At 39.1% G+C, this 25,760-nt stretch overlaps 1 protein-coding gene across 13 annotated transcripts in view; it reads left to right on the top strand.

The window, feature by feature from the left end:
• Positions 1–344: 344 nt before the first annotated feature.
• Positions 345–25,760, top strand: part of LOC122574256 (basement membrane-specific heparan sulfate proteoglycan core protein-like) — a 298,381-nt gene continuing 272,965 nt past the window's right edge. For 8 of the 13 annotated variants that reach the window (XR_006318969.1, XR_006318967.1, XR_006318968.1 and 5 more), the window contains exons 1-2: positions 352–2,207; positions 19,268–19,393. Coding sequence is in view for 6 of the 13 variants with exons in the window: in XM_043741629.1 (XP_043597564.1) it covers positions 19,294–19,393 (100 nt within the window). In the remaining 7 variants the exon portion in view is untranslated. Of the gene's footprint in view, positions 2,208–16,951; positions 19,394–25,760 lie in introns of those variants that run through there. The other 5 variants (XM_043741633.1, XM_043741631.1, XM_043741632.1 and 2 more) reach the window with 4 other exon arrangements.

Raw genomic sequence — 25,760 nt, 5'->3', positions numbered from 1 at the left:
ACGACGCGTTTATAACCGAACTTTATCTCACACATTTGATTCTTTTAACTTGTAGACTTTCAACTTGTGCTCCTACATTTCAGCCGGGAAACTAGGAAATGATACGTACAATTGATAATTAATAATCTTCCATAATATTGGTTTCTTCCAATTGAGTTCTTCAAACGTACTTCTTTCGATATAAATAATATTGGAAGAAATGATTAGCGTAGGGTGATGTATGTGATATCTCCGCCACTGTTACCACCCTGTGGCCGATAAGGGTGGTGGACACGGCGTGGTGGGGCGCGGGGGGTGACGATTCCGCTTTGGCCCGAGTCGCGGCGACGCTAGCGCCGCGCCGGAGGCTCCAGTCCGAGCCCAGCATCACTCGTGGTGGTTTCGCGCGCGCATCCCCCGCCAAGGTGCGACTACTTTTCGAGGAAAGGGAAAGAGATTCCGTCCTGGTGATTCCGCCACGCTTTCAACCCCTTTTTCACGCGACACCCCGAAACACGCCGCGAAACAATCGACCGACTGTGTCATCAAAAAGACGAGCAAAATACGAGAAAAAAAGAAAAGAAGAGGAAAAGAAATCGCAGCGCATCGTTTCCGACGTGCTATGATCACCAGACGGAAGAAGGATCCGGCGAACGTGAGTCGACACCGTGAAGCAGCACGATCGTCGAACATGTGAAGAAGATGGAAAAATCAGCGGCAAAAGGATACGAATCCTCGACGAGGAATATAAAATCAAAACTACGGCAGGGAATATTCGCGTTCTCGAGGGAATCAACGAAACGTGTTGAAGAAAAAACGCGAGTGATTGTTTTCGAGACTCGAATGCGGTCAATTGCCACGACTTTGTAAACACAAGTATCAACGCGGGTTTTGTTTATCCCTCGTTCATCGGTGACTCTTCTAACCATTCGTGTTCAGTGGCCTGGAATCGAGAAATCTCTGGAATCTTCGTGTTTATTCGCGCTCACGTTCCGTAAAGTAGCGCCTAGTAAGTGGAAACAGTCGCTGAGATACAGACAAAGAGAGGCAGAGGACAAGGGACATTGGCGAAAATCGTTCCACAGGACGCGCATCCTCGTGCGTGATTTTACTCGTCGTTTCTCCGAGTGTGTGCGCGTTTCTTATCGAACTGTTCGTCTTAATGGAAGCCAGCACGATCTTAGCCGCGTAGTTGAACGGACCGACGAATCGTTGGTCGTTGAATATTCACCGTGGACGAGGCTGGACGATCCACGAGCGGAAAGTTCTCGCCTCGCATCGTCGCTTATAATCACGTTATGAATGCACGACACGCCGTTCCGGCTTCGTAGCGGCGCATCATGCTCGGCTGCTTGAATGTGCCAGTGCAAGTGCGAGATCCGTGGTATCGATCGGTCGATCGCCGATAAATAAATCGGGCCCCGTGTTTCGCGTAACGTGTTCCGCGGAAGGTGATAAAGGGGAGAAACATATAGAGGAAGGAGAGAAATTTTTCGTCAGAGTGAGAGAGCAAAAGTATCGAGGGAAGAAAAGAGGAACGAAATTAAAGTGCGCGCGGGTTGGTTACTGGGGCGCGAATGATTTGTAGGTCGGATATTTCGAAAATTGCGATCGCCAGCTGTCGGAGGAAATGTTTCACCGAATGATGGCCAGATCGGTAGATCGATCGGCAATCGAAAGTTTTCCTTCCTTGTAAGCCCCTATTACCCTGTACTTTCTTCCCCTTTGTGTCTCCACTAGTTTCTATCTTAAGCTTTCTGCGAATTGCGAGCGTAATTACAAGTGCCGCGGCTGAGAAATATTACAGGTTTCGTCTTTCCATGGAATAAGAATAACAGTGTCGCTGCGAATCCCTTCGAGGTTGCTCGATCGAATATTCTTCGAGTAATCGTACGTTGTTTTTCGTTCGGTCACGCGATACAATGGCTAGTAGCTGGTGAAGCTCGAAAAATTTATCCTGAAAGCTTGTGAAAGTGCGTGCGTATTATTATTAGAACGGTTTTCTACCAAGTGACGAACGTACATAGAGAAAGGTGTTGGAGGGCCGATCGAGGATTTCGGAGTGTGTAACCACGGGGTTCTGTCGTTCCACGAGCTCCATTCGCAATCGCGACGCTTGATTTCGTAGCATTGTCCGGCTCCCTGCACGCGGTCCAGTGCATCAAAGGCGAGGATCGCTTTCGTGTACACGGCAACGAAACAACAAAGGAAATACGATTTGTTTAGAGGTGAGCTTCCAATCACAATGCGATCTTCTTTCTGTACTTTCTTTTTTTTTAATCACGTACACATCGAGAGGAATTATCCTTTTTCTCAATTTTCATTGAAATTTGATAAAACACTATCCGATATTCTGCTAACTTTATACGCTGAATTTCGTGGCAGTATCAACGGCTAGGTTTCAGGTCACGTGAAACGAACTTCCGACATTGTCTCGTAGCTGCGCACTTCGTTTCGGTGCGTCTGTTCGCGATGCAGCAAGTTTTGTTAGTCGAATCTTCCGAGAGCAAGTGTTCTAACTAGGTTGAATTAGGGTTTAATAACTTGCGAGCAAAAGCTTGGTGGCCGGGCCACCCCAGCTTCAGGATTTAACTGAAAGAGTAATTAAAACGCGTCCTCGAGTTTCATCTAGATTAACGCGTAAAAATATTATAGGACGATGAGGAGTAGTTTCAGCTGAAGTAGAATATTCGAGGGAGAAATATTGTTTCGAATGTAATAGATTTCGATGATCGAGGGAAGTCGAGTGGCAGGGAGAGGAACAAACTTCTCTGAGATCTTTATTAAAATTTCAGTCGCTCTTCTTTCCCGATAAAGTTTACCGATACTCTAACTGGCATTAGGTCCTCGAAGGTTGCTTTTCACGGGACGTTATTAGTTTTCTCAGACAATGCCCCGTTAAATTTATTCCCACCACGCCGCGGCTTCGGATACTTTGATACTTTAATCATCTTTCCTCGCATGCACCATCGCGATTTATAAGTTCTAATCTCCGTAAGTGAGAATGAAACGAAAAGGACATTAAACTTTGCCCTTTTGCCTCGCCAGACTTTAATCTAGGTTTAACAAAGGCAAACGATATTTAAAAGAGGATAAAAGACACGAGGATAGGATATCGTTGTGTGATATATCCCATGTTAAACAAAAGTATAAAATGAACAGGGAAAGCTGTTGGTGAAACGTTTGACAAATATTTACGGACCGTTCGCATGAGGAAATCGCGTCGACATCATCTACAAAATTTATCGAAACAGTAACTTTGTGCTTGGCCAAGAATGCAGAGAGCGTGCTACCGAGTGTCTCTGTCGTAAAATGTTTACGATATTTTACGAACGTGGACCGACTTTCGAATCGAACGACTAAACAGCAGATAATTTTGTTATCCAATCGATTCGAAAGATTTCTGTCGTCTTAAACGACAATAGAATATTTGAAACTTTGTTCGAATGCGATCATAGATGGTTTTAATGGGCAATTTGTCTTCTTTTTACCGCGTCGAGTAATTGCCTCGCAAGAATTTAATGGCGTTTCCAGCTTACTTCTTCTATGAAATCGTAACGAATGGTCAAGAGAAAGGTTAATCCCTCGAATCGAAATCGTGGATTAATTTCTCACGAAAGAACGTTGACTTTGCGATTGGGAAATAGTCCGTGCAACGTACTTAATCCGTCCTCGTTGCTCGCTTATTATCACTGTTACGCGAAAAATTCATGGAAATAAACGCGCGTGCTCGATTAAGCGAATCCAATCAAATTCAATACCGTCCTGCGAGAAATCTGATCATTTTTTAATATCATTCCATTTGCCACATTTCGCTCGTTCCCCAATGGCAACAGCAGCAGGCGGTGCCGCTTACACGCACTGTCAAGCGATATTTTTCGAAAACAACTGCCGCTGCTACGGTAAACAGGATTTTAGTTTCAATTTATTTAATAATCCCTTCGAAAACACAATTACTCGTTCGCGTTTCCGCTATATTTCTCGGATAATTTTCGAAACAGTCGTTCGATCGCCACAGTGAAGTGGAAATAAATTTCCTAACTGATAATGAATACCGACAAATAATCCCTTTTACATGGAATTATTCTTGTTACGCGGACTATTCGAGTGGAATTCGGTACTCGTTTGAAGGAATACTCAATGCTCTATTAAAACTACTAAGCCACACGTTCCACCAGCTTTTCGTCCATTACGCGTTTAATGCCTTTCTAACGCTATACACCGACTTATACTATTCTCACGTTACATACACTACCATCCATAAGTATTCGTATACTTCCATGTTATCGCAATTACTTGAAATAAAATTATTTTATCTGATTTTGACATCTGATCTTATGTAATATAGTTGCTAGATATCAATGAAAAGAGTAGTTGATATTAATTAGTAGAAATGACTGAACAATGAATGAAAGTTGATCCTGCAGCAGATATCTCAGTGATTTGAAGTATTTCCAAATTACATTTATGCAGATTGAAATATATATTTCTATAAATTTATATAGATTTTATAAAGTGTTAATTCATTCATTATAAATATAGAGATAGATACACTCATATTAAATTGAAACTCATTTTGAATTGAAATTTAATACAATATTTGATCGCAGTAGGAAGTAAAAAGTCAATAGTAGAGTCCAGATTCTTATGGGCAGTTGGTAGTGTACGTACAGTCGGGAAATTTCTCAAAAAGATGGAAAAACAAAAATGTTATCGAAATTCTGACAGTCGACGTAAAACGAAATTGCTCGCTTTTCGAAAATCGAAGCTTCGAAACGAACAGAATTGACGCGTGTGGGTGGATAGGGGACGGAGAATCGAGTATAATGGGTGAATCTAGCGCGAAACTCAAATGATTGATGGAAGAACGAAGGGGCGTGCAACGTGAACAGGGCGCGAGGAAACAGTTCGACGAACAAAAGGGTTGAGAGGAAGTAGTTATGCTTGTGTACCGAGCATGGTCGACACCTGGGATGCTCGAACGCAGTTAACTCGAATGCTTCTCGTAATAGCGATAGTACTGGAAGTCATCAATCGAATATTCCCGTTTAGTGACTTCTCCTGTCTTTGCTGCTGACAGGTATTTGTCATACGTTCGACTTGACTCGAGAAATTTCTAGCTTATTCCATCGCTGTGAACGTCGAGTTTCTTTCTCAGTATTTTTCATGAAATTCGGAATTAAAGCTGCTATTTAGTACTAATGCAACGGAAAATGTAATTAGAATCTCTAAAAGATGAATATATCTCTCTGCAAAAGCGTAATGTCAGTTTAATTTAGAAAGCTTTTACCACTAGAACTATCAAAGGAGACAAGGCTACTAATTTGTAGCTTTTCATAGGAATTTTATAGATTTGCTACAGAGTATTTTTGAGGGCTTGTAAAATGTAAATTCGTTTTGGTAAAATATGAATATGAATACAAGCTTGTTCTCATCAGTTTATACATCGCGTACTGGACCAATTAGAGGAACATTTTCTATGTCATTTTCACTTTTATGCCAATCTCTTATGTTTCTGTTTTTCTTTTTTCCCTTTTCTTCATGATTTTCTTGAAGTCAATTTTTATTATACCACCGTCATATGAACGAATCTATGAAGTTTTCCGTAATGGTCTTCAGCATTGTATAATATAAAAAGGAAAACAAGCTTTTATTTATATACTTTACGAGAAAGACTTCACAAATACTCAAGTAACTTAATCTTTACAAATCTTCAGAAATTTATTGTTATACTTTTCCTCCATATATCCTACCATTTTCATTTGTCCGATACAAGCTTCATACTTCTATTGTTCAGTGGTTCGAATGTTAATCCGAATTTACAGGTTTTATATCGCTGCCATTTGCGTGATAGAGACACATATCATCGAGAGAATGCTGGAAAATCCAAATCGTCGTGTTCCATAAAAGTTTGTCGCATTCTCACGAATTTATTTTTCTTCTCAATTGCCGAGAAACGTTCTTAAAAGTTTTCACTCGTGATCTTGATATATTCCCGCGTTAAATTCGAATCGTACCGCGTTTTCAGCGCGCGTCTGACTTGGCAATTATTCTATTTCGAGATCCAGTCGCGGTCGCATCAGATAAAACGTATCTTCGCTAGTGATCTAGAAACGAACCAACGATATCAACGTGGAATAATTTTCCCACGTAATAAATTCATGATATCGCGGCTATTTGTATCAATAACGATGCGTCATAATATATCACGGATCGCGATCCTCCGTTAGGACATCGCTGATAAGGCATCTTACGCTACATTCCAATAGTGTGCACCTTTACACCCAGTTTCAATTAACTTTGCATACCGATTGAATTATTGCCTATAATATCTAGAATCCGAATGTTTATGCAAATTCAAGCTTGTCCGGATATAAAATATAAAAAAATACAACCTAGAAAGAAATTTATTTTATTCTTCATGTATTGTAACAGATGCTTTGTATATTTTGTATATCTTGTATATTATGTGAATTTTAGACACTTTAATATGTTGACAAATTAAAGTATATTTCTAAATTTTTATTTTGTAATCGATATCACAAAACATTATCGATATACTGATTTATTGTCAAGTGAAAATCAACCGGTTCTATAAGAAGCTTCGTCATGAAGTATGTAACACAAAGATTCTTAACGTTTTAAGAAAATGTTGGTGCGTACGATTGAAACAATGAATTATATATATATATATATATATATATATATATATATATATATATATCTTATGTTTTTCTGTAATTTAAAAAATTGTCTAGCTATGGAAAAATATAATTATATCAACAATGGACGAAAGAATGTGATGTTAAAAATACCAGAGTATTATTTTGTCTTCTGGGAGGAAGATAAAAATATGGACAAAGGTTTTTTTATCATGAGCTTTCAGTCAACCGTGAAACATTGAAATTCTCTACACATTCCAACTCTCTTTTACGCTCTGCGTAAAATAATATTACTCATTCTTTTATTAATATTAATTTGTACATATATATTTTTTAAAAATTATATTCAGAAACATTGTATATACAATATTTATTAATATCTTTAATTCATATTCCTCGTATTATGAATACTTTTTCATATTCATAATATCAAATATTTGTAATCATACACTGCAAAAATACTATTAAGTGATACGAAATTTAATGTACTTCAATTTAATTAATTGAAAGGTAAATGGTGCAAATAAACACAATAGTATGCAAAAGCTTTTTCCATCTACCGTATATCATGAATTATCGATGTTGAAGTAAAAAGTACAGAATAATCGTATGAGAATACTACCAAACGATACGAAATTTATTCACACCAAATAGTATGCAAATCATTTTTTCACCCACTGAAAATAACAAATTCTCATTGAAATAGAAAAGACAATCTTCCGATTCAAACGTGATTGGTATTTAACACGTGTAAAGAAGCAGTGGATATCGAGGGTGCAAAAGCCATGGAATCGTCGTTGGAATATGTAATCCCGTTTCCGTTCAATATTCAAGAAGCCGGCTGCACCACAAACGGGTCAAACTAATCACTCATGGGCTCACGCGGCCATAACGATTCTATACGTTTCAGAGCGAAGGCCGATTAGCAGATTTGTCATGCGACCAGGATATTCGGGGCCTCACGAATACCCCATTAGTGATCTCGGCCAGACAATAGCCCTTATGCAAAGACGGAGGCAGACTCTGCTAAGTGAACGCCGGCCTCTGATCAATGGGAATCCTATATTTCGCGGGGGGGAAACAGTACGTCATCCTGTGCAACTCTGTCCGTGACATCGTCCTTTTCACTGTGAAATGGATTAATGCACGACACGCGGGACTGATGTTACCGCGCTTGCAACAAGGGCCACGTTACAACGTGTACTATTAACGGAGCGGCACTAGACGCCACGAATTTATGGCTGTCTCGAAAAATGTTGTCGAGAGTCGTTGGTTAATTGTTCAAGGCTCGCGCGAGTGCACCTGGAATTATTTAAAACGGCCTGTTACACCCTTGTTAACGAGATTCAAGTGACACCGTTGTCGTTTTACCGGTTTACATTTTATTATTGCGAAACCATGAGCTTGTAAACAGTCGCAGGACGATGTTTTATGAGACTGGTTAAAAGCGTGGTATGGTTACAGTGGCTACAGAAAGTATTTACGATGGTCATTGTATTTATTATTACGCTTACACGCTGATTAGTTAGGCCTAATCAGTGGGTAATACTTTTATAGGACTAGAAAGATTTGATACTATAAAAACGCCCTGTTACACCTTTGTTAACGAGATTCATGCGTGATGATAGGCCATCGTCGTTTCAGCGGTTTGTATTTTATTATCGCGCAGCTATGAATTTGTAAACAGTCGTAGGACGATGTTTTATGAGACTGGTTAAGAGTGTGGTGCAGTTACAGTGTCTGCAAAAAATATTTACATGGCATTGTATTTATTATTGCATTTACAGTCACGAACAAAAGTATTGGCACAGCTTGGTTCGAATCATACAGCTACAAATAAATCAAATAAAGAACATGATATATGTTCGGTTAATTTTTATATGAATAGTAATTGTGGGATTCATATTTTTACAACGCTATACATATTGAGCTTGAATTGTTTACGTAACAAGGAATAATGATAAAATGTAGAGTAACAGGTATTTTTGTTGAAACAGAATATTGGCACATTTGTAATTCTGTAGTACAACATGTAGTGAAATATTTTCCATGTCGTCCTTTATTTTTTATTATTGCCTTTAAAAAGTGTCCCAAAAAGTTATTTCTTCTGCAACATAATCCACAGCAAACTTTAATCTTTCCTTCTGATTAATTTTACTTATTGTTGCCTTTTCCCTAGCAACTTGGGATTGGTATCATCTGATATCTTTCAATACTTAGCGAATAGTTATAGGATGAACATCTTTATAAAAGTCTTCGTTAATTGTTTGCTGAGATCTCTGAGGAAGAGGTAATGGGATCATTTTCCACAATATTAATAATATTCCTTTTTTTTTTGCTCGGTCAATTTTTCTGCACAATCAGATTACGAAGCATTTATTACATTATCTGCGTTAAAAAATCGTTTAATTACACTTTTAATAGCGAAAAGACTTCTTTCCATTATATTCTCATTTACTTCTTTTACAAAATTTATTATTATTCTTCGCTATTAGTATTATTATTCACTTTGTACATCATAATGTTTTCTTTTGGAAACACGTAACTGAATAGGAAACAAATGAATGCCATTCGAACAAAAATTAGAGAAATATACCAACATTCTAAAAATTCCTAGGAAATTTCCAGCGGAAGATAAGTTTAACGGATATTTTTGTTTCGATGAAAACAGCTGTTATGTAGATTTCATTATTCCTCGTTGTTATGTAAACAATTAAAACGCAATATGTATAGTCCTCCAAAAATATAAAATATATTTATATAAAAATTAACCGAATTTTTTGTTCTTTGTTCGATTTATTTGCAGCTGTATAATTAAATCCAAGCTGTGCCAATACTTTTGTTCGTGATCGTGTACATCGATTAGTTAGGTGTAATCATTCGCTAATACTTTCAAACGACTAGAAAAAATTGGTACTACGAAAATAAAACGTAGAACCTGATAAAGAGACATTCCATCAGAAAATGAGAGTAGATGATTGTTTATGTTTGTTAATTCGTAAGATAACTCACGAGGGTAATACGTTCATTGTGGATCCGATTTTCAGTTTTTCAAAAATACAGTACCTTTCTTCATAAAACCTGATGTATCAGAAATAACAAGGGGGAAACGTTATAGTGAAATCCAAGTCCAAGTCTGTTGATCCGATCATGATTAATGATACTTAGTGGTTAAAAGGGCGTATTTTAATATGGCATAGTTGGAAAGGGGAACAATCAATTTATTTCAAAGATATAAAACTTTCGGGTGATAAATCCATCAAGTTTCGTAAAAAAGAGACCGCTAACGACATACCTAATCTAATAACCAATACTTCAAACATCTATATTTTTCCAGAGAATTTAATTCCATTGATTTAATATCTACGATGTCAATATTTTTCAAGAGAATTCCACAGACAAGCCCATTGACAGTTTTCATTAATCTATATTTAATTAACGAGGTAATAGATTTTAAAATTGCTTTCGTATAAAATCAGAAAATCTGACTTATCGTATCTTTCTCCTGCGTCCTCGTACGTAAAATATTGTGTGTAAAATATTCTTCCACAATTTCGTACCTTTGATTATCTAAAGATTATAATCTAAAATTATGTAGTTATTCGCCATTTTATATGCACGTCGTACACACTGAACTTTGTCTTTAGCACGCTGCGTTAATTTTTAAATCTTACGCACTTCTATCCTCTTAGAAAGTAGTACACGTCAAAGGCTAGACCTTAAGTCACGTTTATCCCAACTTCTTACGAGAATCAGTTATATGGCCCGTAAAAAGACGAACAGCGAACAATAAAAAGGAATTCTGCTCTTCTTTTGTAATGTCTGCACGTTTTCGATGTCTTATCGTCTTATCGCCGACGAAATCGTAGAAATTAGATCACGTGTCGGCACGCGCATTGACTGTAGCATATTTACTAATCCGTAATATTCGGTGTTACGATGAAAAAATGCCGTTAATGGTTATCGGCTCTGATATACGGCGTAAGAGTATAATAAACCAAATATATTTGACAGGGTTACGAGCGCGCGAGGGAAGCATGGAAAACGTGTTGCATTGCGCTTTTGCTATATACGACGGCCATAGTTGCCTATATATCGTGTAAGAAATCGCGCGACTTACGCGATATAATCCTTCGACACGCGGCAAATATCGACTAATTTAACGAATTTCACGAACGCGGTGAACGCTGAATCCCAAAACGATGAAATTTCCACGAGATTTTTCGTGGCACACGCTGTAAATACATCAGCAGCGGAGTGCATGCGTGTCCAAAATCCGTTCGAAATAGTAGCGGCGATAAATTGAATAGAACATTGTTGCGGTTGATAGAAAAAGGTTTAAATTATCGTTTCTGTCCGCTTTCACTCTGGGGTGAAAGCTTTCCATCAACATTTGACGGTAATTGAATGTTTTAAACGAATAATATAGTGTGGTGGAAAAAATAAAACGTAAATGTTGGCTTTTAAAAAAGAATGGGGGATGTAAAATGGTAAAAGATGTAAGTGGTTATAGTAGTCAGTTCGAACATTATTTAAATAAAACGTTTAAAAAGTGAATTTCACAGTGAATTTTTATATGAAAAGTACACAGTCACATAATTAATTGATATGAAATTTTATCGACGTTGTTTGAGCATATTTTAAAAACGTTGTATGTTACTTTATTTGTGCGGGCGAATTATTCTTTTTTCGAATTATATTTCATTATTCAGATGTCAAATAATTTTGTACGTTATATTTTCTGAAACAATTTCTGAAATAAATTTTGATTTTATTATTCAAACATTGTCAACTGTACTACAAATGAATCTTTTCTCAGTCCCCGATATCCAAGTTAAAAATATATTATTCACAAGCAATTGAAATCAAAACAGTTGGGTGGAGAAATACCGTTACGCTGTAAAATGTTGCATTGTTTGTGACTGAAACATATTTAAAGTTCAACATTGAAAATTTAGATTAATAGTGAAATATAAATTCGTTGTTATTTTGTTTGAAAGGGGAAATTTATACCGCTCTATTAATATTATAATTATGTTCCATATTAAACAATACGGAAATTTTAAATTTCTATTACAAACTAAATTGTATCTGTTGTTTTATCTGCTAGAGTTAACGGAAAGTTATTTGAAAATAGTTCACTTGGTTTGTTAATGATATAGTCCGATATAATAAAGTACAGTTTTATCTTTTTAGACCATAGTCGAGGTAATACTATAGCTTTGAAAACAAAAATAAATTATTCTAGACCTTAGAATCGTTTCCCGATGAAAACTCGTTTTTTATCTTTTTTTCTTTGCCGCAAACATCGTCTGGCATTTCATCTTCTCAATTATTAGAGTTGACAGAAGAATTCTACGGTTTACATTTCTTCACGCATGCTTTGAACTTCGTTTACTAACTATATCGTCGCCCTGTGTAAGCACATAGGAGGAACGCGAAGTTTTACAAGCATAATTAACTTCGTGCGAAGCAAACGCTAGTTGCAAGTCACCGAGGAAACAAGGTTGTACCTTTAAAAATTCGTGGTCGAAAATAAACGCCGATTCACGGGGTGATCATTAATCCACGCTTTTGAGGATGCTTTTCAATTGGTCGGCATTGTTGCAGGCGAGAACGTTCTAGATTCGTTACAGCTCGTATCGAGCTGTAACGTGCCAATTAAACGTCCGGTTTCCTTGTCTATTACAAAATTTGAATTTCACTTGAACTCATCTTCCTGTGGCTCGCAATAAATATTCATAATATCGATTGCTCGTAAGTTACATGGGAAGTATTCATAGCAACACGAGTAATAATATTGAGTTCTTTTGAATATCGACCGATGCGACGCGATGCGATGCGATGCGATGCGATGCGATGCGATGCGATGCGATGCGATGCGATGCGATGCTACGAACGAACAATATGTCACGTTGACAATTGGACTGATTAATTTCCATTAACGTTGCATTAATTCGTGTAATTTCGTCTCTGAGTATTGGTGAATTTAAAAATTCACAGGATACACATGTTGATATAGAGACATTATATATACGGTAGACATCATACAAATACGATGGAATGATGCAATGATGCAAAGTAGGATCCGTGTTGATTTTCAGCTTTTGCAACGAGGGATCGCGTGTTTGCACGATCCCAAGCACGCATCCACGCACGCAATACGTCCGTTTGACACCAACCCAAAGTGATTTACATTGTAGGTACAGCACGGAAATACAAGCAATGTATATAGCACGATATCGCGATGGCGATATTGTACGGCGACATCTCATAAATATGATGACGCGTTCATGAGATACAGTCAAGAATTAGCTTCGTGTCGATTGGCAAATAACTTAACGCTTTCAGCTGGAGCTTGTTTGCCTGATAACGTCCGCCTAGTGGGGCAAGTTTCCACTGAAAACTCACGTCTTGCGTTTATACATCTCTTCTTTATCATCTCAGAGTGAACTTTGAATCACATTATCGTAGGAAGAACGTGACAATCTATCAAACTTACGAGATTTCTAGTTTGTGTCGATTGGTGCGGTAGAATCGTTCGCAGTAGCAATCCTCTTATTGTTTTAACTGAATGAACGTTTCAGAACACTTCACCTTTTCATTAGTTTCTTAATTTCACGGAATTAATATTCGGCTTTCAACAGATTCCGAGGTAAAGTGAAAGAAAGTAGTGGTTGTGAAAAAACCTGCATCGTTACTTCTTTACACTTTTCGATTCATGGAATCGACTAATTTACGGAATTGACCTCCTGAACTGACAATTTTCTACTTATAACTAGAATGTCCCACAATAATCATACACTATAATTATAGGCATAATAAACACATAAATAAGCAATTAAACAACAGATTTTTCGAGATATTTTTCACGTGTCATCATCGAAAATTAGTCGATTGCAATCTTCAGTCACGAAACACTGAAAATTCACGTGCTATTAGAGGGGAATAACGACAAAACAGTAACATTCGATTTATAAATGATTTTATTTGGCCGAATAACCGGCCATACAAACGGAACAATAAACGAAACGCGCATTAGCAACAGGATAGACTTCACTTCCACAAATTACCCCGCGTACCGTGCTCGTCGCAAATCCATCCCGATAATGGCGTCGATTGTTCCCATTTAAACAGCAATCTGCATTAAGTTCGCTGGAAGGGTAGGCGTTTCGATGCGCGGATTACGCTGTTTAAACCAGCGGCACCGTGAAATTACGAGGAAAAACGTTTTCAGGCTTGTCTTACGTATCGCCTGCTACCCTCGTATACGAATCGCAAACGAACGACCATAGAACCAGATACATTCAGAGGGATGGTAGCATCGAGGGACGATTACCCTGAAAACGAACACGCCGAGAATCGACACCGACGTGTATTTTTCTGTCTGCCTGTGGAGAACTTCACGGAAGCATGGTTCGGTTGCACGTGGTTTGTCGGAAACGCGCTATAACCTGGCTCTCGAATTTCAGCTTTTGATTCTTTTATTCGATTCAAGCCGGCATGCTGCAGTCTTTACCGACTCGTTTGTACATCGTAGGTAGTGTGCTCGTTTCTTTCTTTCTTCCTTGGAAAAGCGAGGGGGTGAAAAAGAGAGAGAGAGAGAAATAGGGGGGTGTCTGTTGAATAAGGGCTGAGACTTAACGTTACGTTAGTTTAGAAGCTATTGTCGGTAGGGGGTTGCACATGAGCATAGCAGAGCCGTGACTTGTGCTCTTTCGCTACTTGAAAGCGGTAATACAAGGGGTGGTTACGGTTTCTGACTCGGCTGCGAGAGGTACGTGTATGAATATTTTACAAAAATACACGCTTCAAAGAACCCAGTCATCCCCTATTCACGGTTGCTCGAATCTCCAGTACCGCACGGCACATGCTACCACAACCGAGCTGTTTTCTTGTTTTAAAACAACTATTGTGTGTTCTTCTTGAGCGTTTTAATCGTCCCTGGTCGGGTTCGATGCGTGTATCCTTCTTGCGGTTTGAACGAAGATTACACGATGTTCCAGGGAGGACGTAGATTGTTTCCTAACCTTATTTGAGAGTTTCTTGGTATGTAGAATTGTATTAGATACTCTAGCTGACAAAAGTATTGGAGTGTGTGTCACAGGAAACTTTTATGTTCACGTTGTACGTGTCACGCGAAACATTTTGAAATTACATTAGCGCGGTAATAAGACACGACTGTCATGATTATATTGGTAAAATTTGAAACCAATTTCAAAACGTATACAAGGATTGCAAGATTTATTGCAAACATATAATTGAGAAAAGAATAGTATGCAGCATGGATAGGTAAAATGTTAAGCATATAATAAATGTTAAAGATAGTCCTACTGAATATTGAAGTTTATTAATATAACAGATAATTAAGTAAATATCTCGAAATTTCTATGTATATATTCGAATATGTTTCATATTTCACCGATATAATCAGAATAGTCAAGTCTCGTAACGAAAATGTTTCGTAGAACGCACGCGATATACGATAAAAGGTGTATCTGTAAGTGTTCGAACACTTTTGTAAAAACTGTGCACGTTCTCTCTCTGACAGCTAAATGTATTTTCCTATATGCGAGGACAGGATATATCATGAGGGAGAAAGTTGTAAATGAAGATCGATAAACATTACCTGGAAGACGTACAGGGGGTCCATTCTTTCGAGGGTGAGATAAAGTTTCTGGACTTTCGATGCCGGTGGAAACTTCTAAACGTATAAACCGATAACAAAGCGATTCCTAAGAGGCGTACCACGTTGTTTGCAGCAACGTACGCCGCTAACTTTCCTTTCGAAACGAACTTCCCACTGAGACGCGACTGAAATTTCTTCCCGTGACCATCGTCAGAGAGTTTCGCGATCGTTGATTACGGGATTAAACGATCCGGTCAAACTGCCTCGTCGTTTATCATGAATTCTCTTTATCTCGAGCTTGAACTCTCGAGCAAACCTTCGCTTGGTTTTCCAACCAGGTAAACGTCGTTGAACGACGTGAGATTTATTTTCACGCGCTCTGCTTCTTCGATACGTCACACGACTTAATCGTAAATTGTTCCCGCCGCAAAGTCTTTCAACGCCAGTCAGACAGGACATTTATTTCCCCAGCTTTCCCTCTCCCTTATGCGTCATGATTTATGACCGCGGATCGGTTTCATCGATTTCTTTGCTCGCGATACCGCATTAACCAACTCTTTCCATCGTTGTTTCTCCGCCTTTCCCTTTCTTGCCGATCGGATCGTGCCATTGTAAAATGAGATTTTACGGATCTTGCAACGAATTCGCTATTCCGAGCAGCAAAACCGACCCAGTCCTACGCTTCCTTGTTTGTTCCTGACATACATCCTCCTTTGTGATTGCGCGTAGCATAGAGAGGAAAGGCTAGTATACGTGACGCAACGTGCACTGCAATCTCCTGAAAAATAATTACGTTGTGTAATCTGAATTTCAGAAGCTGTTGGGTTGCCGTATTATATTTATATCAAGAGTACAAAATATTTATATTAAAATTCTTTTTTTTTTATGATAAAAAATAGCTGAGTGTATGAGAAGAAACCATATATAAAGTTACTTGCGAAATTACATTTAGATTTGTAAAGCTGCAAATTTGTAACGCACCAAGGGTATCGTGTGTCCATTTTCAAATTCCAACAGTCGTATTATTTTATTCGATAACAACGTAGATTTTGTCCTTGTTCTAGTCTCAGTTGGAACAAGTATCCCGTAGTAAATCGTGCAACGTGCATGACCTGTTTGCGTTAGGTAGCTGGTCGGTCGAGTAAACTCGTCGTGAATAAAAGTGTCCACAAGTATGCGCAGAAAATCTCGTTTCCAAGTGAGCTTTGTTTGTGTTTTAGTGTACCTTCGAGAACGTATCCACCAGTAACTTGAAAAATAAGGTATTTGCGCGTGTAACACGAGCCTCGTTGGAGAAAGAAAGAAATGAATAAAAAGGGGAGATCAGAGAAGGAAGAGAAGAGGGTAGAAACGTAACGAGCTTCTGCACCCACCATCCAATTCGGTGGAAGTTCATTTGCAAAAATTTTATTGCCACGCGCGTGACTTCCTTTCCCCTTCCTCACATTTTGGCGTTTATTAAATCCTCTTTCTTTGTTTCTCGCGCCTTTATTCCCCCCGAACAATGGTACACACGGTCGATTCTCGAACCGCGGGAAAAATTCTGTTTCACAGCTTGGAAAGAGCTTTTTCTCGTTCGAAAATCGGTACGATCCTCTGAAAAGCTTACCTCTCAATTTCGTACAAATGACCTTTTCATGCGTCCGGGGGGATGTTTATTAGAACGAACCAAAATCTGCAGCGTGGAAAACAGAAATATTGGAAAATACGATAAGCTGGGATTATTTAAGTTAGAAGGATATTCGAGACAAGCTGAGTAATTTGCCTTGTAGTTCGTGAAATTCGGTTTGCCAATAATTCTTGAGCCAGTTACGTTTGAAAATCGACTATTTAACTCGCCATTTAATTGTGTGACAGTGAAATGTGCTTAATGTACCAACGATACATAATCTTCGTTGTAAAAGTCCATCATAAGGAAGAAAGCTTGTTCGATATTAATATTCTCATCGGTTATGATCATCATAATTCAACAGCGCGTAAATTTTATTAGTTTTATTATCCCGTGCAAAGTTCTAGATTGAATTGTGAATATCAAACTAACTCGAATGAGCTTCTCGCAATCTAAATTTAACAATTCCACTCAATATAAACTTATCCATTTCATGTAAATCCAAATATCCAACATCTCGAAAAAGAAATCTTATTTTCATAAGTTTGTTTATTATAAGTAGACACTATAAATGATTATGGATTCCAATATTACTTGTAATTTTCATCCTCGTATGAATTATACCTTACGAAGTTACGAAGACTCAAACAACCTCAGCTCGCTATAGGACCAAGGGAAAGTGAAGAAACAACGTCGACCATTTGCGTTACTAAATTCGGTCGCGATCTTCATTTCTCGAATAAGAGATCGTTCGCAGCCTACGGTGCTTGGCTGCTTGTTCGACTTCTCGGTAAGCAGAAACGCAAGAAAAATACAGAAACGAGCAGCAACCATTTCTCCGCTAAATGAGATTTTGATACAGCGATCGGATCGCTGCGGCTTGGCACTGTGGCGGTTCGATAAGAGAGGTGGGATTGGCTGCGATGGTGTGAGGGTGGTAGGGGTTTGATTTATCGGAAATTAATATGCTACGCTGTCGAGGCTGGTCGAAAACACCTTGCCACGTTCGTCGTTGGGATGCAACGCGGCTGGGAAAGGGAAGAGCGCGGCACGAGAATTTAAAATAGATTTGCTCGTGCCAGGAGCATCCTCGTTGCTCTTTCCTTGGCTTATCAGGCCTAAGAAGCTATCTAACGAAGCATAGATCGGTTTGGCTGAAGCATATTAATGTTACTGCAGCGTCGAGTCACTTGGAGAAGAACTAACACCGGACTCGAGGGACGGAAGGACTTCTGAACAGTGGAGATAGAGTTTCGTGAGCTCTAAGAACCGTCGTGTCCCCGAACGAATTCGGGAAATGAAGCACAGCTCGCCCGAGGAGTGATCTTGACTTATGGTTTCGGACCAACCCTACGGGGATGCTGAGTCACGACGAACATTGTCTCTCGGTTGTCTCACGATTCTGTCGCTTCGACTGTAGACATAGAATTGTCGTGGGGAATTAGGGAAATTGTTTTATAGTATAGAATAAGATTTTTCTAACGTAAGAAGTTGTCGTGGTTTAGTAACGACGAAGGTAAATACTATCGACGAGTTCTTTGAAAAAAGAAGTATAAATCTATGTAAATACATATACTTTTGTACTTTTGTGGTTGACATATATTTTTGCTAAATGTATTATAAGATCTTATATTGATAAAGCTTGTAAAACAAGTTCAAAATTGCACGTACAAATAAGAAAAGTATCTAAACGATTAATAACGAGCCTAAATATTTTGTGAGACCATCTTACTTACTATATGCTCGAGAAAACCGCTCAAACTGTGTATTAAATGTATATCTGGAATAAATGTCCCGTAACTTTTGTATACATCTCGAAATTAGTTAAAAATTTCACCGTTACTGTCTCGATAGCTGTGTCACATCGCAATATCAATGAAATTACAAAACAGTTTATACGACAAACGCAAAATAATATATTCGTAGAAATTTTCTGTGGTTAGGCATATCATCTATTTCATAGTCGAATAGTTATGAAACGTTCGTTCGTTTTGTAAGGACGAAAAGAACAAGATTCCTTGAAAACCAAAGACTTGAACTAGAACTTGCGATGCGATTAATTCCATTCTCCATTTTGTCCTATGAGCCCTTCACTCACGTTGGATAAAGTTTAATTGAAGGATAGAAGAAGTAGTCTAATGCATATACAGTGTTCGCATTTATCGTCTTGAGACTCATTCGCGGTTGCAAAGCACGCTAATGTAACGCGTGTTGCAAAGTTTTCAGATTAACATCACGTGTATGACGTTTATGGCGTCAAGTTGCAAAACATGGTTTGCACTATTAATATAAATGTTTCTCACGATGTAGAACATAGTTAAACTTTGTTCAAACGAATGAAGCATGTAACATGTATCGATTAATCGGCAATTTCATTGTTGGTTTCAGGAGTTTCATGGAATAACCACGCAACGATGATCAATATGAAGTTTTTTCGCGTGTTTTTGGCACTCCTAGGAGGCACGCACGTCCTCTGCGCACAACCATCCGCATCTCCAACTGTGAAAAGCACCGGTGAGTCTTTTCTTCGCGTTCGTACATTGATATTCGAACGACGAACGAAAAAATAATGAAAAAAGTTCGGTTTACTCCGGAGAATCTTGGGCGCGTAACACGTCAGATACGAAGTAACTGGTAAAAGCAGAATACTTGGCAATTATACCACTCGTTCGAGTTTTATTCTCAGTAGAAACGAGGTCAAACGCATCCGCTCCTCGAACGTTACAACGAAACGCCCACTTCGTGGAAGATGTTATGCCGCAGCACGAGCGAAATAATCGAAATCAAGATCATCAACTCTTTAACGAAACTTTTACCGGTGATATCAGGGAAATATAGGTCAAAGTATAACGAAAGCGAGTGCAGAACACCGTCCAGGTACTATACAAGTTTTCCACTTGAAATGTTTCCACCAAAAACCGTAGATAACATGCCGACTTCCACTTCAACCCTTAACGAAATCAGTTCGCTCGAGTATTAGTTTAACCCATTGACATATTAATCTTCTCACGCTGAACGTTCCTCTGTATATATCAGCGTGGAGTGAAATGTAGGGGAAAAAACTTGTTCTACGATTTACGACATTCTTGTTTCGAATATTAAAAGAAGGTATGTATATGAAGTATATGAATGAAGGTATTTTTCAAAATACGTCCTACAGTCGAGTGCCAAACAAATATATTGTAGTATACTTTCACTGTTATATGTCGTATTTCTTACGAAGACTGTAGGAGCTATTTCGAGAAATTCATTCGCGAGAAGAGGAAACATTTTTGAAGAAAAGGTTCGTGGAGTTATAAACTACACAGATCTAAAGGTTTAATTTTAATTAAATTGTTCTTAATTTGCAGAATTTCTTCTTAATTTTCCGATCAATATACTCGCAACGTGAAACCACCATAACGTCGGAAACCAGTTGGCAGAGTGTTCATAGCAATAGCAATAGTCGAAGCATATTCGTCGACATTTGAAGTAACGAACAGAGCAACGTTATCAAACGTGTGTGTGGATTCTTTGAAGCGCGGTACTTTATCGCGGTTGGTAGTCGGGACAGTCGGTGGTTTTCGCGAGAATGCTCGAAGGTTCGTATCGTTTCAACGTGGTTGGTTAGATAGCGACGAAAGCGAACGGGTACTGCCGGCATTCTATGTAATTAACGACTATCCATCCTCTCCGTAATTATGAAGCCGAGGTCGTTAATGAAATCTCTACAAGCAGTAGCTCGCGTGGAAACGAAGCGGCATGCGAATGAGTCTGTCAAGAAGACTGACGACCGATGTGTACGTACATCATTGTAACGATGTAATTATACGATTCCCTTTGACATATGTCGTCCGTCGACTCCACGTGACTCGTAATCCTCAAACTGACGTCTGTCACTTCGTTAAACGCGTTCGGCTTTCTGCGAAACCGTTTTTCCGGTCTGATTTGCCAACCGAAGAAACGATCCCCTTTTCAACGGATGATCAAAAGCGAATAGCCTTCGCGTTGCTTTATATAAGCCCGAGTAGGTGTTTGGTTCGCTTGTGTAGCCACGTATTGGGATGATCGAGAAACTAAAATGCCAGCAGGCTTTCGTTTCTTAATAGAGAATGCCGTTCGAGTTTGAATGAACGCTTTGGAAAACTCGAACAGACCGATACGAGAGTACGGCCGATCGATAACGCCCGTTTCTTTATATCTCGACGTTTCCATTAAATATCCCATAATTGGCGCGATTTCGTGGATCGACCAGCCACGTAATCACGTTTGTTTGCGTTTCGTGGAAATTTTATTTCAACCGCCCGCGTTTCATTGCTACCGATCTCCGAATGTGATTAGCGTTTCCTCGTTATAGCCGTTTTCCATTGGACCGGTGACTGGCCATCGTAATTTAGAATAATTCTCGGCCGTGATACATGGAAATAACACGATTGAAAGTACCATTCGCGCGGCGCCACGCACGGCCGAATCATATCGCCTCGTAAAGTATCGGTAATTTATCGAGCAATATTACGTTCCAGAGTTGGAATCGTTTCGAAGCTCTTCTCGAAGCAAAATGTAGCGAGCGAGGCGGTGGAGAATGGGAAGAGAAGAAGAAAGTCTCTAGTCTGGTTCGAATGGAAAGGGGGATGCGATAAATTCGATTCCCATATTCGTCATCGCGTTTAATAGACGAAATTCCGCGGCGTGTTTCGAGTTTCCATTTCATTGAAAACCGATATCGATGCATGGTCTCGAGCCGACAGGCTTGCTCTATCCTGTATCGTGTACCAACATCGACTTTCTGTTAAGGTGCTCTTGTGTTGTCGTCTAGTTGTTCGAGTACCACTTGCGCCTTGATTACGTTCGAGCGGAAAAAGCCAATACCGCCGAGCATTCGCCGTTTTTCTCGCGGTTTCTTCGGGAAAAGGAAGGAGCATTTTTTTTTACAGCGCCGTTGCTTTCAATATTTAATCACCAGCGTGCTTCTATCTCTTTCGAAAAAGAAAAGCGAATTCCCTCGTTGTTCGGTAATCAGGAAGCGGTATTTAGTTCGATACTTTCAATTTAACGTGCACGGTGATTAATGACAGAGCCTTCTCGCGAAGAATAACTTTATGTACGCTGGGTATTATTTGTTCTTTCTTTTTTTCATTCAGAAGCTTAAGTAATCCGCTTCGCTTTTTCTAAATTTTTTTTTAGTTTCGTTACTTAGGTACGCGATTAACAAGTTTAGTTTTCGTAAGAAAGTGGTATAAATGATGTAGTAAAGTCTGATGAATTTAGAAAAATAATATTTGCCACATCGTATTACTCTACTTTTCAGTTTGCGGAGTTGATCAAATTTCAGAACGATTTATAGAGTGACTCGCATATAAGTCAAATAAATTCAGTTAGTAATGTAATTATCTCATGAAAAGTCTCGTATCTCTTTTTCCTTTATAATATAGAATTTTAAAACACATTTCTGATAATTGGAAGCACTGTATACATAGAACAGCTTTCAACTTCTTACTTCGAGTAATGGTAGCAAACTGAATTAAATTGAATTTGACGTAAGAACTTTATATTTTCTATTTATACGCTCACTGTTTCATATCGTTTTAAAAAAATTATAGAAACATTTCTAGACTGTCGCATGTTCGGATACAACTACGTTTAAATCTCGTTTCTCTTTCGTTTGGGAACAAAGTCGATTCTACTATACATTCGAAATTGATCTTCCTGCTATCATAGACAAAGATAAAAATATACGTGCTCCTATTTATATATTTCTATCTGGAGTTTCTAAAAACAAGGAAATCTCTGTAAAGTATCACAGATATTTTAGTACAATTAAACCCATAATATCGTATAAATAAATCCATGATCTTTCATTACAACCACGAAAATCGATTCCAACGCAATTCACGATCAGACTTCTGTAATAGAGAAAAACCTTGGAATAGAGACGACTCGTTCAAGTTGCGATTCGACGAAAGCGAGAACGTGGTGAACGTGGCGAACGTTACGAACACGGCTCACGAATTTCGATTTTTATCGCTGAAATGTCATGCTGTGCGACGAGTCGATCTATCAAACTCATCGGTGATAGGTTCGTCCGATATTACCGTAACGCTTCTTTTCTTGGTCATTTCCATTGAATTCGTTTTCCCTTTGGTATCCTCATTCTTGGCGGAATTCGACGGGATGGCGTGTATAATGCGGTTCACGACCCCGATATCATTCGGTGCGAAGCGAACACGAATGAGAGGAGGGCTCCTTCGAGCAATCCTAGAACTCGGTAAAAACTAAGATTACTATGCAATGCAATCAGCGGCGTACCAGGGTTCTTTCAGATTAAAACACAGCTCGGGATTACAGGTCGAAACTATTGTTTTGCCAGGAGCCGTACCGAGGCAGATTGTGTGACCGCGACGCGAATATTTCAGAGCAAAAAAAGTTCGAGTAGAACACGGTGTTGTAAAGGGAGAAAGTCGAGATCGAAAGAAAATTCCACGGTCAGTTTCGCGGGTTGCGGGCACGTCGTCAACGATTCAACACGCTTGGCCGCTTATTTGCGGACGCAGTCGGCCACGTTTGAACTCTATCAGGCATTTGCATATTCGCTGGTCATTTTTACAAAAGTCACGAAACTGCGGCAGGGATCGTACTCGCGGAACGATACGCCCGTTACCACTTGTTGAAGCGACGATAATATTAGTTTTGCGGTTATTCGCGCCGGCAACTATGCTGTTGATAAAACATATTTATCTGCAGCCTGTGTCCGCGGTATGGATGCCATTGTTTTCTGTTTTCCTTTGCGTTTATTTTTCGCATTTTCGCTGAGCTTGCATCGCTTGGTGGCAGAAATTTTTCGGTTTTTTGCTCGTTTTGTGAGCAATTCGAAAGCGGGATGGATAACAGGAAATTTGCGAATTATTCGATTGAAATGAAACGAAATGTTTAAATTCGTCTACCTTCGAATATTCCAGCGTCAAGTTTTTAGATCTTCCAACTTTTTATATTCGCGAGTTTCCAAATTTTTCAAAAATATTCGGAATTCCAGGTTTTCCAGCGTTTCAGCATTCTAAATCCGAAACTTTTTCGCTCCGAAAATTTATCATTCCCCAATTTCCCGGGGGAAGGAGACACTCCATCCAATTACAAGTCGCAATGTTTCGTCTAAAGTAATTTCCACAGTTTCGAGATACTCGCCGCGAGTCTAATAAGCTTGAAGTGCGTTTTTTTGAAAACGATCTCGTCACCAAAATCGGTCGAGTTTCTACGAAAAATGTATCATCACGGTGACGATACTCGTGCACGTGAAAATTGAAGTGTATACGAGCGGTTCAAGTTGCTAGACTACTCGTTAACTTTATCCCGTTTTCGGGCTGGACGGTGAAAACGTTGCTCTCTCGTCGAGAAACGAAGAAATTCCCGTCGAAATTACTGCCGCGTCTTCATCGCTCGGAATTTTATCACTAGCTGCCGCGTACCAGGTTCGAATTAATGGTTATTTTATTCATACGAGTCGGTCTGGTTCCTTTTGTTCCGCCTGTATTTCGTAGTCCGATTGTCCGCGACAGAAATTCGTGATTAATCGCTTCGGTTCTTATCTACGCGAAGTCCGATTCAAACGATGACAGAAAAACCGCCGGTACTTTCTTCCATTCAATTTTCGCTCCGGTTTCATTCATTATCCCTCCGCGGAATGCATCGTAAATAACATTTTTCCTTTGAAAGAAGTATATTAGCACGAACTGTAAGAAACATCATTAAGAGCGCTACGTCGGATACCGGATCATTTCGAAGTTCTAACGAATGATTCGCCAAACTCTTGTCTTGTTCTTTCTTCCAGCCAGCTTTCATTTACCATGAATACGCCGGGAAGAAAAATAGCATCGAGAAGTATATACAAAGCGTAAAAGGGAACCATTCTTTACAGGTGCCTGATACGTCATTCATTATAAAAAATCAAGATGCAATCATGCTTTGAAAAGTATTCCATCACACCGTTTCACTAACTAGCCACAGGAAATATTAACGAGAGTCGCAAATTATTTTGTACCTCGGTGATACGTACAGCGCAGCTACAATTAGCTAAACAGTTTTGACAAGCTGGAACGAACGAATGGAAAAGAAAAATGTACAAACCTGTAAAAAGGACTGTTCTCTAAATATATTCGATATATACGGTCCACTGTAAAAAACACGGTATCAAACTGAAGAACAAATTTCAGAAAACTATTATCTTCAAAATTTAATTGGTTTCATGAACCGATAGAGAGAAACGCTAATAAGGTCAGTAGATCACAGATTATTCAGTTGAAAAGAAATTTCCAAAGATATTATCTCGGGAAACATAATTTATTTGACGAATTGTTTAAGGGAAAGGTAATAAGGGTAGATCACAGATTACGTGGTATCTCGGTAACGCGTTAAACGTAGACACAATTAGCGAGGGAAGTTTGATAGGCAGCAATGTGAGAAAAGGGAGAATCTACTGAGTGGGCAGATCGAGAGATGGCCAGAGGCAGGGTGTAGGCTAATGCATAAACAATGCGCCGTTTATCCACGTTGGGGATGCAAGCTCAATGAATAATAAACTAGCCTACAGACACGCGGGATAGATAGACCGGTTCTGGTACGGAGCAAGGCATCGCCCTGGTGGGAGGATTATCGACGAAAAAGTGCCTTTGCTTGTGCACGCGATGACCCCAGCAGGATGTGAATATTATTGCTTTCAAGATTTCATCCCCCTATACGCGCCATTTAAGCTATACCCAGTGCCGTCGATAAATTCCACGAGACTTTGCGCGTGGAGTGCATAGAGATGCGTACAATTGTCTGCGACAATGGTGAAAGTGAGAATGATATCGGATCAGGGATTTATGTCATGGATGACTTATGTATTTATTTACAGGGTGCTTTAGCAAAT

This window comes from Bombus pyrosoma, linkage group LG13 (genome assembly GCF_014825855.1).
Source record: "Bombus pyrosoma isolate SC7728 linkage group LG13, ASM1482585v1, whole genome shotgun sequence".
Lineage (NCBI taxonomy): Eukaryota > Metazoa > Arthropoda > Insecta > Hymenoptera > Apidae > Bombus > Bombus pyrosoma.
Note: the sequence above shows the minus strand (reverse complement) of the source record. Positions and strands in the feature narration are given on the sequence as shown.